The sequence below is a fragment of the Molossus molossus genome, unplaced genomic scaffold, assembly GCF_014108415.1.
Source record: "Molossus molossus isolate mMolMol1 unplaced genomic scaffold, mMolMol1.p scaffold_m16_p_4, whole genome shotgun sequence".
NCBI lineage: Eukaryota > Metazoa > Chordata > Mammalia > Chiroptera > Molossidae > Molossus > Molossus molossus.
The window spans coordinates 78,066,972-78,083,841 of record NW_023425377.1 but is presented as its reverse complement, the minus strand read 5'-3'; the positions used below and the strand labels follow the sequence as shown (position 1 = coordinate 78,083,841).

The window sequence follows — 16,870 nt, the reverse complement described above, 5'->3', positions numbered from 1 at the left end:
CAGCTATTGCATGTAGTGTCTGAAATGATTTGCTTCATTTATTCATGTCTTGCTCCGTTTCTCCAAATAAAAATTTACCCTACTGGAGACACCCACAGGGTCAGCCTTGTCCAATGTTGGGGCCGTAGCTCTGAGCTCCTTGTCCAGTCGGCTTTGTAGATGCCCAGCATGGGTGCCCTCCAAGACTGGCCAGAGCAGAGCAGGCAGGGCAAAGGGGGCAGGGCAGCTCTTCCCGCCTGGACAGCCGGGGAAAAGGCGGGAAAACGAGGCGGGAAAAACCAGCAAACAAGTCCTGCGGGTGGGTAGTGTGGGAGTGCTTGCGGGTCCTGATGATAAAGGTGGGCTGGGGTTGATTAGGCAGGCCACTCGGGTGCCAGGCTGTCTCCTGGAGGCCACCCACATTCTCCTTCAGTGTTTAGACATTGATTCCGGCCTTCCTTGCCCTACTGGTCAATGCATGCCCGGGGTAGGGAGGGGGCTGCAGGAACCGACTTGAGTAGGTCAGGGGGTCTCTATTACTCCGGGGATCTCTAGGACTCCTGGAGGCCACGCATGTTGGGGGTGCCCAGTCCTACCAATGGGCCCCGTTGTACGCTGGGCACACCCAGCAGAGCGCGCAGGGCTGGGCGGGGCCGTGGCCCGCTCCGGGAACCGGGTGGACTAAGGCGGGGGCGCCCCCCACCCCCTTTCTTGCTTCGCGCCACTGCAGCGGCCAATCACCACGCAGGCGCCCGCCCCCGGAGTGGCCTCCCGCGGTCCCGCAACTCCCAAACGCCGAGTTTTCGCGGGAAAAAAATCAGAGCAGCTGGCAGCGCGGCGGGCAGTGTTGGCAGGCTGGGCGCTCCGGGTCTCACGCACGTCCGCGCGGGGTCTGGGCCAAGCACGCGGCTCTATCGCCATCCTCAGGCCGGTCAGGCGCGCAGGTAGGCGAGTGGTCGGGGCGGCCCGAGAGGTGAGCGGCTCGGCGGAATGGGGCATCAGCTCCGGCCGGTGTGTGTGTGTGTGTGTGTGTGTAGGGGGGTGGGAAACCCGGCACACCCGGCACTGAGACTTTGCAAAACTTTCCAGAGCGTCCAAAGACGCGCGGTCAGCATCGGTGCCCGCATCCCCCGCGTTGGAAATGCCCTGCACGCGGTCTCCTGGGCCTAGCCCCGCCAGTCCTGGGCAGTCGCCTACGGAATTCTGGACTTGGTCCCTGGCAGGCGGAACATCCCCCGAGCCCCGCGGGGGTCGCGCCGGCTGGGTGGGGGAGGGCCAGGAGAGTCGCGGGGGAGCGTGTCAGGCTCCGCGCCTGCGCGCGGGGCGCCCCGCGATTCAATTGTCGCGCCGGAGCCCGATTTCGCGCGCCCTTAGTTCCCCGGGCACATCTGGGCCAATGGGGATCGAGATGGGCGGGGCGGCCTGGCGCGGCGAAGCCAGTGAGCGAGTTGGATCAAGTAAAGGGGCGGGACCTGGCGCGAGGGGCCCCTCTGTCGGTCCCAGCGGTGGGGGTGGGCGTGGGCTCGCTGGCGTGGCCCACTCAGGCGGGAGGGAGGCCAAGAGGGGCTTCTGGGACGTGAGTCTGAGTCCGAGGAACGAGAACCGGCACGCGTGGCCGTTGTGGGACCGAGGTGAGACGCGCGGCGCGCGGGGGTGGCCGGGACAGGGCGGCCAGTTGCCATGGCCACCGCGGGGCTGGCTGTGTCGCGCACGCGCGCGCGGGGGCCGTGGGGGTCGTCGACACCGAATGGTCCCGGGCTCGCGTGTCTCCGGTGGGGTTCTTCCCATTTGATTGCACTTAGTTAAGTTTCCATGGACTTCTGAAGTTCCGACCTGCGCGGGACTTTTGGGTTTCCCTCTTCCGTCAGTGTTAACTCAAAGAATGAATGAATGAATGAATGAACAAACGAACAAACTCGACCCTCCACAGTTTGGCCGTGTCCTTCCTCCTGTGGACGTTGGTATCTTTCCTCTGAAGGAGAGGTGTGGGTTGGACTGAGGGTCCAAAATGCCGTTTGTCTTTCCCTAATTTCTCCTTCCTCCTAAATCCTACACCGGTGTTAGTTATTTATGCGTTAACTATTCAATTTGCTCTGCTAGGCCTTGGGCTAGCTCTGGCAGTCTTTAGGGACTAGGGAGGCCAGGAGGGCATTCAGGGAGTTTCTGGATGTCCATAGAGTGGACAAAGCAAGGATAACCCACGTATGACACGGCCTGGTGGTGGCAGCGGCAGGACTGACCCAGGGATCCACTCTCTGCTCTCTCAGCACCAGCAGGCACCATGTGGATCCAGGTTCGCACCATGGATGGGAAGGTAGCCCACACTGTGGACTCGCTCTCCAGGCTGACCAAGGTGGAAGAGCTGAGGAAGAAGATCCAGGAGCTGTTCCACGTGGAGCCAGGCCTACAAAGGCTTTTCTACAGGGGCAAACAGGTAAACCCGCCCTGCAGGCTGCCCACCACCCAGCACCTTTGTTCTTGTCTAGTCCAGGCTTTGCTCCTCCGCCACCAGCACGTTCAGTCTGCCCCCCCCTCATCCGGTCCCGCTTCATGTCTCCACAGAAAACTCAAATGCCTGAGCCAGGAACAAAGGCTCAACTCACAGATTGACACACTGGGCAGGCAGCTGGCACTCGAATCTGTAGCATTTGGGCTCTTCAATTCCCTTTTTATTTTATTGTTTTAAAGCTGCTCTTCAAAATCATTTCTAGGAAAAGAAGTTGGAGGTGGCTGAGGGCTGATGAATTTCAAGTAAGAGCCTAGAATCATTACTCAAGCATCAGGACAGAAGGGACTGGGTTGTTCTTTGAGACATGCACTGGTGGCCCATGGCCAATACCTTTTAGGGTTTGACCCCACAGGGTGTGTTTTCTAGGAATTTGGATCAGCTTATTTAGAAGCGGGAGATGGTTCTTGCAAATCGGGAATTTCTGCCATTCTGGGCCTGCTCTTGGTGGGGCTGCTTATGAGCTGGGGCTGGTGTGGTGGGTGATCTATGGCCTTGCTCCTCTGTCTCCTTTCTTTGCGCTCTCTCCACAGCCCCTTGTAGTATTTAAAATGGCCACCTTTGCTTTGGTGGCTGCCCAAAATTGGGACGCTTTCCCCAGTGGCACTGGGGGAGGTTTCCAATTTTGTAGTTGTCCTTGGGGGATGGCAGGAGTTACTGTGAATGAGATTTCCCTGAGTGGGAGAAGATGATATAACAAAGTATTGGTCCCATCTGCTGGGACTATCCTGGAGTTGGGTGAACTATAGGAACAGTGGTGTAGAGATTGTAGGATGAAAAGTCTTCAGTTGGGCTGTGTGCCCGACTTTGTTGTTGTTGCATTTTGAACTGGATCCTGCCGCCATCTGGTGTCTAGATTGAAAAATAAACATTGTGCTCCTGGGCATGACTTTTGGGGGCTGGGAGGATCCTGTGTACTTACTTGAAATAAGACCTGATGATTAATTTCTTGGGCTTGCAGCGCCCTAGGAGACCTTTAGCCTCCTTCCTGTGAGAGATAGGATGACCTGAATGTCTTAAGAATCTGAGTTAACCTGCCCTGCCTGGGGAGGGGAAGCCCATTCTACAAACTTGGGGATTTGACTGTGCAGTCCTGTGCACCTTGAGAAAAGTCAGGGCTGTGAGTGGAGCTCCGCTGGGCTGCTATCTCCTGCTTCTTTCAAGGGTGGCTCATTTTTGTGGCCTCCACACTGATTATGATTTGTCACTCAGGCTATTTGTTCAGCAGAGGTCCTTTCAGAGTCTCCGAAAACCTCTTGCATGTGCCTGCTAAGCAGTTCATTGTGTAGTTCAAAGGCAGGTTGGATCGATCGAGTTCTCTCAAGTTCAAGGAAGCGTGTATTTTGGATTACCTGTGTGCCAAACACTGTTCATTTTAATTTTTACATTGCAAACATGCAGAAAAGTTGAAAACCACGAACACATAAACACCTACCCCTAGATTTTACTAGTATTTTATGTAGTCTCTTTATCACACAGCTCTCTATCCTGCTCTGTCTGCCCACCACTTTGTCTTATTTTTTTGGGGATGCATTTCAAAATAAGCTGCAAACACTAGTTCATATCACCCCTAAACACTCAGCATGCTGTCATTAAGTAGAGTTCACTATTTGTTCGTGGTTCACATTGCCTTTTTAGGTAAAATTTGTATACATAAGACATTTTTTTTTTAGCTTTATTTATTTTTATTTGTTGTTAATCCTCACCCAGGGATATTTTTTCCATTGTTTTTTAGAGGGGGGGGGGGGAGAGAGAGAGAAAGATAGAGAAAGAGAGAAACATTGAAACATCAATTGGTTGCCTCCTGCACGACCCCCGACCGGGACTGGAGATCAAACCTGCAACCTAGATACGTGCCCTTGACCAGGAATTGAACCTGAGACCCTTCAGTCTACAGGCCAACGCTCTGACTGCTGAGCCAAACTGGCCAGAACTTAAGGCATATCTTAAACCATTTGGAGTTCTGACAGACGTCTATACCCACATAACGAAACCCTGTCTATTTTTTTTATCCTCACCGAGAACATTTTTCCAATTTTTATTCAGATAGAGTGGGAGGGGGGAGAGAGAGAGAGAGAGAGAGAGAGAGAGAGAGAGAAACATCGATGTGAAAAGGACACACTGACTGGCTGCCACCCGCACGACCAACCAGGGCCGGGGACAAACTTCAACCAAGGTATGCGCCCTTAGTGGGAACTGAACCCGGGTCTCTCTGGACTGTAGGCCGATGCTCTAATAGCTGAGCCAAACTGGCCAGGGTCCTATCTCTTTTTATTTTATTTTATTTATTTTTTTGTATTTATCTTCAGATAGAGCGGGAGGGGTGCGGAGAGAGAGAGAGAAACATCAATGTGACAGAGACACATCAGCTGGTCACCACCCACACGACCCCAACCAGGGCTGGGGACAAACTGCAACCAAGGTACGTGCCCTTAGCGGGAACTGAATCCGGGACTCTCTGGTCTGCGGGCCAACGCTCTAACCGCTGAGCAAAACTGGCCGGAGCAACCCTATCTCCTTTTATTCATCATATAATATTTGATCTACTCTAAAGTCTTTGTAACATCTGTGTAAGTTGCAAGGCGTAATGACAGCAACACCAAGGTGCATTAGACATATGTATAGAGTCTTTAACCTTAAGGCTGTTGGCAGTGAGATACAGGGCTCTTAACGCTGCCTTTTCACAGTGTAGCTTTTTTTTTTTCCAAATCCTCACTCAAGACCTGGCTGGTTTGGCTCAGTGGTTAGAGCATTGGCCCACGGACCAAAGAGTCGCTGGTTCGATTCCGGTCAAGGGCATGTACCTCGTTTGTGGTTTAGTCCTGGCTCTGGTCAGGGTTTTGCAGGAGGCGACCAGTTGATGTGTCTCTCTTGCATCAATGTTTCTCTGTCTCCCCCGCTCCACTCTGTGTGAAGATAAATGGAAAAAATATTCTCAAGTAAGGATTTAAAAAAAAAATCCTGCCCTGGCCGGTTTTCTAAGTGGTTAGAGCATCGGCCTGCGGTCCTGAGAGACCCAGGTTTGGTTCCCGCTAAGAGCACGTACCTCGGTTGCAGTTTGTCCCCGGCCGTGGTTGGTCGTGTGGGTGGCAGCCACTCGATGTGTTCCTTTCGCATCGATGTTTCTCTCTCTCTGTTCCTCTCTCTCTCTCCCACTCTACCTAAACAAAGGATAGAAAAATGTCCTCAAGTGAGGATAAAAAAAAAAATCCTCACTCGATGTTTTTTACATTTATCTTCAGATAGAGTGAAAGGGAGGAGGGAAAGAGAGAAACATCGATGTGAGAGAGACACATCAACTGGTCGCCTCCTGCATGACCCCGACCAGGGATGGGGACCGAACCACAACTGAGGTATGTGCCTTTGACTGGAATCAAACCCGTGACTCAGGCTGAGGCTCTAACCGGAGCCAAACTGGCCAGGGCCACAGCTGCCTATTCCCCTTCCCAGTGCCCCACTCAGCACCTTTGTTAGGAAATGTGTAGTTGTTTCTGTCTTCCGGGTTAGGAAAGAACAGAGCCTGATGCAATTTCCCTAAGTGGCCTGGTCACTGGGAAGTGTGGACATGACAGGAGGGTGGGTGACAAAAGCTCAGAAGCAGCAGCTCGAAGCAAGTAAAGTCTGCAAACAGATCTGACTAATAGTGATAGAAAGTAGTGCAATTTCTAGTAGGTGCAAGAGAGCTGTTTTTCTGGAATGTTCTAGAGAGTACACAATCTTTTTCCCGCATTTTTAAAGAAATACAATATAGCCCTGGCCGGTTTGGCTCAGTGGTTAGAGCGTTGGCCTACAGTCCAGAGAGACCTGGGTTTGGTTCCCGCTAAGGACCCGTGCCTCGGTTGCAGTTTGTTCCCAGCACTGGTTGGGTCGTGTGGGTGGCAACCACTTGATGTGTCTTTTTCTTTCCTTTTTTTTTATCCTCACTTGACATTTTCATTTTTTGTTCAGATAGAGTTGGGGGGAGAGAGAGGAAGAGAGAGAGAGAAATATCCATGGGAAAGGTACACATCGAGTGGCTGCCACCCGCACGACCCAACCAGGGCCAGGGACAAACTGCAACCGAGATACGTGCCCTTAGCAGGAACTGAACCCTGGTCTCTCTGGACTGCAGGCCGAGGCTCTAACTGCTGAGCCAAATCAGCCAGAGCTCGATGTGTCTTTTTCACATCAATGTTTTTCTCTCTCTCCCACTCTATCTGAACAAAAAATGGAAAAGTGTCCTCGGGTGAGGATTAAAAAAAAAAAATATGATATAGCAATCCAAGATCTGCAGTGAGGTTGACTGAGACTATAAAGCAGAACATAGCTGAGTTTTTCTTCAGGACATGGGATGGTTTTGTGGCAGCTTATTTAGGCTTAATAGGTTGGCCGTTATGACGCTTGATTGGTGGAAATACAGGGAGCATTGGGAGAAGGGACTTCCAAGGCAGGCCCAGCCTGAGCAAGGAGAGAGGCATCTGGTGCCTGTTTTTTGGCTGCCCATAAAAATAACAATAGCTGTCATTTGTAGCATAGCCTCGAACAGGAGGCTCAGGTACAATGCATTGTGCTTTACATAATCTTCCCAACTGCTCTGGCCAAATGGCTTGGCCATTGACTGTTCGAATGGGGCTGATTGTGGACCCACCACATTGTGGTGTGGTAAGAATTCAGTGAGGTAATAGATGTGAAGGAATGAGCCCCATGCCTGGCTCATGATAAAGGCGCAGTAAACCAGGTCAGGGTCTGTCCCACTGGGCACTCCTGACATGGGGGCCGGTCATTCTATGTTGGGACCGACCCGGACACTGTGGGGTATTGAGCAGCATCCCTGGACCAACCCACTCTTGCCAGGAGCACCCCCAGTTGTGACAACCATGAATATCCTCAGTATCACCAAGTGTCCTCTTGGGGACAGAATCACCCCCAGTAGAGAATTACTAATTTTGTAGATAATTTAGGAGAACAGCTAAATTGGCCTTGCTGGGCTCAAAGGCTCTGTTAAGGTCAGTCTGAAAGATCAGTTGAAATGGTACACTGGGAATGGCCTTGCAAGGGTCACTCATGTCACAGTGACCCACCAAATGTCCCTGTATTGGCCTTTCCAGAATGCTGCCTATCTTCTCAAAGGGTAGGGTCAGGCAGCAAATAGAATCTCCTTGCAGAGACCTATCCTTCAGGCTGCTTGAGGGAAGGGGTCCCTTTTCCCCCTGGAGAGTGCCCAAGGGGAGGGCATGCCTTCTAAGCCGGGGATCAGCAGGCCCTCTGTAAAGAGCCTGGTGGTAAATATGTGTCTTTCTGGGGGCTGCTCACCTGCCACTGGAGCAGGAAAGCAGCCATAGATAGTATGTAAACGAACAGGCACGTTTCAGGAGGAGTCACAATACATTTTGTTGACAAATCAGGTGCGGGACAGAACTGTCATACAGGCTGTGGTGTGCCAATAACCCTGTGCTTTGATCCAGGCTCTGGGTTGGTACAGCCAGGTTTTACTCTCACTGACAGCACTGCTGTGGAATGTGCTAGAACAGGTCCCCTAGGGCACTTTGTTGCAGGAGGGCAGGAGTGTTTAGACTGTTTGGTCTCAGGCCCCCTTTCCACCCTCTAAAGTGATTGAGGACCCCGAAGAGCTTCTGATGATGAGGATTAGATCTATCCGTTTTTGTTGTATTAGAAATTGGAAATTAGAAGTTAGAATTCACGTGTGCACGTTTCCTTAGTCATCAGAATGGTGGCATCATCCTGCGTCATATTGGCTTCTCTGTATCCCTGTGAGTCTATAGGAGTGAAAATGGCCAGTGACAGCGTGGTGATATCACAAGAGTTTTGGCCTTACAGACCACCGAAATGTTGCTCCAGGGCATATCCTTAGCTATGGCCCTGCAGGGTCAAAGGACAGTTCAGTTGTCATGCCTGAATTGCCCTCTCTGTGTCCAGAGGGGCTAGGATGTGAGAGAAGGGTCATGCTTGTCCTTGAGGTGCTAGTCACTCTGCTCACTCCTTCCTGAGTGGGCAGTTGTGTCACCTCTGCCACTTCTGGGATCCTGCTCCCTGTGTTTTGTTTTCTCCCGTCTGTCTGGCCTCATCTCAGGTAGCTTTGGAGGCCTGAAGCTGAGATGGGAAGGTGGGGAGGGGGGCGTGCTGCATCCCCTGAAAGAGGGACAGAGCGGTTTCTCACTTCCTCTCTCCAAGTTCCCTTTTCTCCTCCAGTTCTGGGGGTCCATCTTGGTACATCACTCACAACACTCTTATTAAGACCCTGCAGTCTGGTTTATGTTCCCTCCACCTCACCCAAATCGCCACTTCTTATGCCAACCAGAGAACCACCACATACCCAATCTGGCATGCATGTCTTGTTCTCTTGTGTTTTGGGGTAGCACTCAGCACCCTGAAAAATATCCTCCAGAAATGTCACGAGGGACAGAAAGGAGGCAGGAGCAACAGGCATGGCAAGTTTTTTTTTTTAATTCTTATTCGAGGACATTGATTTCTAGAGAGACTGAAAGGGAGGGATGGGGAGAGAGAGAAGGAAAGAGAGATTGATTGGTTGCCTCTTGTATGACCCTGACTGGGTCTGAGGATTGAACCTGCAACCCAGGTACGTGTCCTTGACTAGGAATCAAACCCAAGACCCTCCTGTCCACAGGTCAACAGTTTAACCACTGAGCCACGTTGGCCAGGGTGGCATGGAGAGCTTTCAGTACAAGTTTCCAAGTGTTTAGTTGTTAAGTCATATATTTGTTTATTTAGATTTACATGATGCTCATGGCATAAAATTCCAAATGTCCAGGAAGCATACTTGGATTAAAAGAGAGAGAGAAATATAATTTAAATACCATAGGCAGTTGGCTCTGGCCGGGTAGCTCAGATGGTTAGCGTGTTGTCCTGATAAGCCAAGGTTGTGGGTTCGATCCCTAGTCAGGACACGTATAAGAATTAACCAGTGAATGGATAAATAAGTGAACAACAAATTGATGTCTTTGTTTCTCTCTTCCTCCTCCTCTCCTACCCTTCTTCTCTTTTAAAATCAACAACAAAAACAAACAAACCATAGGCAGTTTTGCCTTCAGACCTGAATCTGCAGTACAGGGTTATCTGCCCCAAATCACATACAGTCAGTCCTCCATATCTGCAGAGTTTTTTGTTTGTTTGTTTGTTTTTTAATCCTCACCTGAGGATGTTTTTTCACTGATTTTTTTAGACAGAGTGAGAAGGAGGAAGGGAGGGGGAGAGAGAGAGAGAGAGAGAGAGAGAGAGAGAGAGAGAGAGAACATCACTGTGGGCTATGGGAGAGACATTGATTGGCTGCCTCCTGCACAACCTGACTGTTGCCGGGGATCGAACCCACAACTGAGGTACTTGCCCTTGACTGGGAATCAAACCCTCGACTCTTTGGTGCACTGGCTGACACAGGTTTTGTTTTTTAAATATATATATTTTTTTATTGATTTTTAGAGGGGGGGAACGGAAAGAGAGAAACATCAAAGAGAGAGAACATTGATCGGCTGCCTCCTGCATGCCCCCCACTGGGGATCGGGCCCACAACCTGGGCACGTGCCCTGACAGGGAATCAAACCAGTGACCTCTGGGTGCATGGGTTGACGCTTAACCACTGAGCCACACCAGTGGGGCTGTCTTTTTTTTGATCCTCACTTGAGGATATTTTTACATCAATCTTCAGATAGAGCTAGAGAGAGAGAGAGAGAGGGAGAGAAACATCGATGTGAGAGAGACACATTGATTGGTTGCCACCTGCATGACCCCAACCGGGCCGGGGACGAACTGCAACCGAGGTTGTGCCCTTGGTCGGAATTGAACCCGGGAGTCTTTGGTCCACGGGCAATGCTTTTACCACTGACCATACCAGCCAGGGCCTGACACAGGTTTTGTATCCACAGATTCGATCAACCGTAGATCAAAAAAATATTTAGGAGGTGGGGTAGAAAGCGCAGAAATTCCGAAAAGCAAAACTTGAATTTGCCATGTGCCAAGCACTACCATCCACACAATTGAAGGGATATGTAGGCGTGCCCTGCTCTATGTACCCTGCTGTAGCCTGTGTGCAAATATAGGTTATGTGCAAATACTGTGCCATTTTTCTGTAAGGGAATTGAGCATCTGACAATGTGGGTGTCCTTGAGGGTTCAGGACCCGATTCCCCGTGGATATCTAGGTACAACTACATGTTTTACTACAGACAATTTAAGGAATTTTTGGTGGAAATTTTGGTTGTTCAGCATTTTAACTTAAAGTGTAATTTTAACACTGGAATCTCTAACGTAAGGTGCTGCTCATTTGTTATGCAGTTTTTATAGCTTTTATTAATGCCTTGGTTGAAATTTAGGATCTCACTAATGAACCCAAACCTTTGACTATTCAGTCGCCTCCTGCGGACATGTTAGCATAGGGTAGGCCTGTGCCCATCCTCTCTCCTTGTGGTTCCTAACTGTTTCTGCACAGCTTTGGGGAAGCAGGGTGGGGGAAGAGGGGCACACAATACACCTCCTCACCATAACAAACAGTTGTGCAATCTTCTTTCTGCTGACTGCGGGGCCCTTTTGGAAAGTTCCAGAAGGGGCCTCTGGATGCAGCCAGACTAGCTTGTGAATTATGTCCTGGAGGTGGAGCTTCATGCTAGCCTGGCCCAGCCTGAGTGTCCCCTTTCCTGCCCACATCCTGCCTCTGCCTGCACCCTTGCATGGGCAGGCGTGTCACCTCCACGGAACCCAGGCCCTGAGCAATTTGGTAGGCTTCTGTCAGCCTGGCTTCCTAACTGTCATGGAGGTGAGGGGTCAGCTCAGGCCCAGCAAGAGGCTCAACTGGTGGGAGGTGTTGTCAGTAGAAAAATAACACGAGAGAAGAGTGGCATGGATGCTGAGCCCAAATCAGGATCCCCTCTGCCTCAGTGTCTATGTGGCACTTTCCACCCCTCTTCTGCCTCCCCAGTGGCCATTCTGGTGCATTCTACCTCTTCTCTTACCTCTTCCTCCCAGCTTGGCCTCTCTTTTCTCCAACTCGGCCTCTGTCCGGTGCTCTTTGTGAAACAGAAATCTGATCATGTGTTCCCTTCTGGCTCAGCTCTTCCACTGCCTCTTTGTTGTCCGCGTGGCTAGGATTTTCTCGTCCTCTGAAGTTTGCATTTCCCTTGATGTGTGTGTGAGACACATCTACTTCGCTGCATTTCACTGTCACTCACAATTGTGTAATATTCTTTTGTATGAATAAGCCACAGTTTTGTTTATGCTAATCCTTACCCGAGGGTATTTTTCTATTAATTCTTAGATAGAGTGGAAGGGAGGGAGAGAGAGAGAAACCTCGGTATTAGACACTGATTGTTTGCCTCCCTCATGACCCTGACCAGGGATCGAACCTGCAACCCAGTGCCCTTGACCAGGTATCAAACCCGTGACCCTTTGGTCTGCAGGCTGACACACTAATTGCTGAGCCAAACCAGCCAGGTGAATAAGCCACAGTTTTGCTTGCAGATAATGCTTCTGTGAATGTACCAGGAAGGAACAGTAGTGTCCGTGTTTCTCAAGCACATGTGAGGGTCTCTCTAGCTTACTGGTTCTCACTTGGGGGCATCTCCCCCCAGGAGACACTGGGCCATGTCTGGGGACATCTGGAGTTGTCATGAGTGGGGGTGCTCGTGGCATTAGGTGTGGGTAGAGGCCAGGGATGCTGTTCAGTGCTCAGAAGTGCCCAGGGTGGCCCCCCACAGAGAATGAGCTGGCCGAATGAGGGGAAGTGCTGGGCCCCAGGTGCGAATGTCTTGTTTATCCTTTTTATGGCCATTTGGCTTGCCCTCTGCTGGTTTCCTTGTCACAGTTAAACTGGGGACATTTGTCCCTCTCCATCTTTTTTTAAAATTAATAAACTTTATTTTTGAGATCAATCTTACCTTCTCAGCAAAATAAAGAGGCAGGTTTGGAGATTTCCCATATACTCACCACAGCCCACTGTCGTGCATTCGTTAGAACTGGTGAACCTATATCAACACCTCATAGTCACCCAGAGTCCATAGGTTCCATTGGGATTCATGCTTGGTGTCATACAGTCCATGGGTTTGGAAACTACACACACACAGTAGTTTCATTGCCTTTAAAAATATTTTTTGCCGCACTTATTTATCTTCCTTCCTCCACCTCTTAGCAACTGCTGATCCTTTTACTGTCTCCATAGTCTTGCCTTTTCCAAAATGTCATATACAGATGTTCTCTGACATACGATGGGTTACATCCCGACAAACTTATCCTAGGTTGAAAATATTTTAAGTCAAAAATGTATTTAATACCTCTGACTTACCAAGCATCACAGTTTAGCGCAGCCTGTCGTGAACAGAACACTTACGTTAGCCGTCGGTTGGGCAGAAGCCTCTCACTGCCACTACCCGCAGCATGGGAGGGATAGGACTCCATACACCAGCCTGGGACAAGATCCTAACTCAGAATTCAAAGTACGGCTGCTACTGAATGCGTAATGCTTTCGTACCATCAAAAAGTGAAAAACTCAGCCATGGCTGGTTTGGCTCAGTGGTTAGAAGAAAGTGGAAAAACCACAAGTTGAACCATCGTAAGTCGAGGACCATCTGTAGTTGGAATTACATATATGTAGCCTTCTTTCCTTTTTTTAAAAAATCCTCACCCGAGGACGTTTTTCTGTTTATCTTCAGATAGAGTGGGAGGGAGGGAAGGAGAGAGACAGAGACAGAGACAGAGATAGAGACAGAGTGGGTGGGGGAGAAAGAAACATTGATGTGATAGAGACACATTGACTGGTTGCCTCCTGCATGATCCCGACCAGGGCTAGGGACGAACCACAATCGAGGTACATGCCCTTGACTGGAATCAAACCTGCGACTCCTTGGTCCACAGGCTGATGCTCTAACCACTGAGCCTTTTTTAAAATCCCCTCCCGAGGATATTTTCTCAAATATCTTCAGGTAGAGTGAGAAGGGGGAGAGAGAGAGAGGGAAACATCCATGTGAGAGGGACACATCGACTGGTTGCCTTCTGCATGACCCTGACCAGAGCCAGGGATGAACCATAACTGAGGTATGTGCCCTTGGGCAGAATCGAACCCGCGACTCATTGGTCTGCTGGCTGACACTTTCACTGCTGAGCCAAACCGGCCAGGGCTTCTTTTCTTATTTAAAAAAATATTTCTATTGATTTTAGAGCGAGAGGAAGGGAGAGGGAGAGAGAGAGGGAAACACTGATGTGAGACAAATATCGATTGGTTGCCTCTTGTACTCACCCAGACCAGGGATTGAACCTGCAACCTGGGCATGTGCCCTGACCAGGAATCAAACTGGTGACCTTTCGGTGCATGGGAAGACGCTCAACCAACTGAGTCACGATGGCCAGGGCCTTTTTTTTAAGTAGCTTTATTGAGATTGAGCTGATACCATACAATTTATCCCTTTAAAATATGCGATTCAGCCCGGCCAGTGTGGCTCAGTGGTTGAGCATCGACCCATGCACCAAGAGGTCACCAGTTTGATTCCTGGTCAGGGCACAAGCCCAGGTTGTGGGTCTGATCCCCAGTGTGGGCCATGCAGGAGGCGGCCAATCAGTGTTCTCTCTCATCGATGTTTCTTTCTCTCTCTTCCTCTCCCTTCCTCTCTCTCTCAAATTAATAAAGAAAAATAAATAAGTAAAATATGTAGTTCAATATTCTGCTCTATATTTACAGTGATTTGTAACCGCCACCCCAGTAAATTTTAAGACATTTTCATCCAAAAGAAAGTACCTTTTAGCTATCACTGCCCTATTCTCCATCTTTCTCCCCTAGCCCCTGACGACCATTGACTCACTTCCTGTCTCTGTGGATTTGCCTGTTCTGGATATTTTATATAAATGGAATCTCACACTATGTGGCCTTTTGAGCATCATGTTTTCAAGGTTTCATTCATGTTATAGCGAGTGTCAACGCTTCACTCCTTTTCATGGCTGAATAATATTCCAGAGTGTGGCTACGCATATTGTGTTTATCCATTCACCCATCAGGGGACACTTGGGTTGTGTCCATCCTTAGGCTACTGTGGCTGCTGTAAACGGGTGCACACAGGTTGACCTGTCTCTTCCTTTCCGTTCGTGTTACTTCTAACCTGGTGTCATGGTTCTGTGTTGCCCCTGTTGGAGAGCTGGTGCCGCATCTAGGTCTCTCTGGCCTCCCTGTGGTACCTGGGCAGTGCCAGACAGGCTTTCACTTTGTGCTGGGTGAGCAGGTAGAGGGGGCCCTAGACATTTAGGGGGTTTCAGAGGGACCCTGGCAGCCTCTACAGCTTAGGCAAGTGGTAGTGTGTTCAGATGCATTTTTCTGGGGGACAGGGGTCATCATCCATCAGATTCTCAGGTTTGTGATGAAGAAAGAATAACTACTGGACTGAAGGGTGACGACCTTGGACCGTGGAACTTGCCTCCACTGTGACCCCAGTCCTATTTGCATGTTCATGACAACCAACCCTTTGGAACATCAGTTTTTGGTAAAAACTGGAGAGGAGGGAAAGTTGATTTTTCTGTGTATGCTTTCCTCTCTATTCACTTTTCTTTAGGGCACTGCTTCTGAACCAGGTTGTTCTGCCCCTGCCCCAAGGGGACACTGGAAGTTTGGAAATATCTGTGGTTGCCATAACTGTGGGAGCTCCTGGCGTTGTGGGTAGGGGCCAGGGATGCTGCCCAACACCTTGCAGTGCTTGAGACGGCCCCCATAGAGAACGGTCCACCCAGTGTCACATTGCCGAGGGCACTAACCTGCCTTAGTGGCATCTGGATAGAGTGAGATGCACTTGCAGGTTCTTGTTGGGTATTGGTGGAGTGCAGTGGGATAGTTTCCAATAAAAGGCAACTCCTCGGCCTTTTGTGCTGTTGGGATGCAACTCAGAAGACAGAAAACTCCTTCATACCTGCCGAATTACACCCAGGGGTGTAGATTTCTGAGCTGTGCTGGCCACAGGGTCCTGTTAGCAGGTGTCTAGTGTGGGTGGAATTAGGATAAAGGAGTTAACAGAGAGGGGTGGAATTAATGGATCTGGAAAGCTGCCCTGGGTGGGTAAGACCTGATCTTAGAGCCTTACAAAGGAGACTGGTGGATGATGGGATATATGTCTTCTTGGGCTCACGCAGGCTAGGTGTCCTCCCTGGGCACTGCTGACATTGGGGCCAGGTCATTGTCTGTGGGGTGCCGTCCTCGGTACTGTGGGAGGTTTGGCAGCATTTCTGGTCCTACCTACCCCATCGAGACAACCATAGATGTCCCCAGACATTGTGGCCAGTGTCCCCTGTATGCTGGATTGCCCTCATTTGAGAACTAGTGATAAAGACAGTGCATGTTTACTGTAACAGAAGTTGTAAAACATAGGGTACTAAGGAAGTCTCCCCTGATACCCAGTGCATGTCCACAGCACACAGCACAGTTATATTGTGTGTTCGCAGAGACATTTACTGTATGACTCCAGGAGTCCTCATTTGAGAGGGTCTGGGGACGCTGGGGAGGGGGTGTCAGTGTGCATACCCAGGAGGGGACAGGTTTTATTGTCCCATAATCCGAGAGCAGATTCAGTTCTTTGCTCATGACGTGTTCATGCTGCCTGGCACCCAGCAGACACACTGAATGTCTGGCAGGTGAGTGATCTCTCTTGTTATCTCTGCAGATGGAGAATGGCCACACCCTCTTTGACTACGATGTTCGCCTGAATGACACCATCCAGCTCCTGGTTCGGCAGAGCCTTGTGCTTCCCCAGCCCAGCAGCAGCAGCAGCAAGGAGAGAGACTCCGAGCTTTCTGACACAGATTCTGGCTGCTGCCTGGGCCAGAGCGAGTCGGACAAGTCCTCAAATAGCGGCGAGGCAGCTGTGGAGGCGGACGGGAAGGCAGGCTTAGCGGATGAGGATGTATGGGATGAGACTGAGCTGGGCCTGTACAAGGTGAGGCTACTGCAGAAGGCTTGAGGTCTGGCCGGTCTCTGTACCCCTAAGCAGTACTCCCCACACTCCTCTGTCTTTGGCTTCTTTACCATCCAGCTGTAAGCTCATGAGGCTGGGCCAGCTCCCCTCCATCCCTGTGGCTGGGCACTCCCAGTCCTGCCATGAAAACCTCCTGAAGTTTCTTTGGCAGAAACATACACTACTCCAGATTTCTTTCCTGATCCCTAAAGCAGAATCCTGGGTGTCGGCTCTGGCTTTTGCAGTGGCTGTAAAATTGTGAATTCACTGCCATCCTCTACCATCATGAAATTTCATGTAATGATATGGATTTTCAGCTTCTCTTGAGAAATGGGCAGTTCTGGCCTCCTTGGGCTGATCCTGCTTCCAGGGACACTGGCAACATCTTGGGACATCTGTGGATGTCACAACTGGGGGTACTGCTGACATAGAGTGGTGGGGGCCAGAGATGCTGTTCAGCA

At 50.3% G+C, this 16,870-nt stretch overlaps 1 protein-coding gene across 2 annotated transcripts in view; it reads left to right on the top strand.

Annotated features, from left to right (window-relative positions):
* Positions 1 to 1,557: 1,557 nt before the first annotated feature.
* Positions 1,558 to 16,870, top strand: part of UHRF1 (ubiquitin like with PHD and ring finger domains 1) — a 44,574-nt gene continuing 29,261 nt past the window's right edge. Inside the window, exons 1-3 of one of the 2 annotated variants that reach the window (XM_036240337.1) lie at positions 1,558 to 1,610; positions 2,247 to 2,413; positions 16,119 to 16,391. In XM_036240337.1, coding sequence (XP_036096230.1) covers positions 2,261 to 2,413; positions 16,119 to 16,391 — 426 coding nt within the window. In that variant the 5' untranslated portion in view covers positions 1,558 to 1,610; positions 2,247 to 2,260. The remainder of the gene's footprint in view (positions 1,611 to 2,246; positions 2,414 to 16,118; positions 16,392 to 16,870) is intronic. The other variant, XM_036240338.1, reaches the window with a different exon arrangement.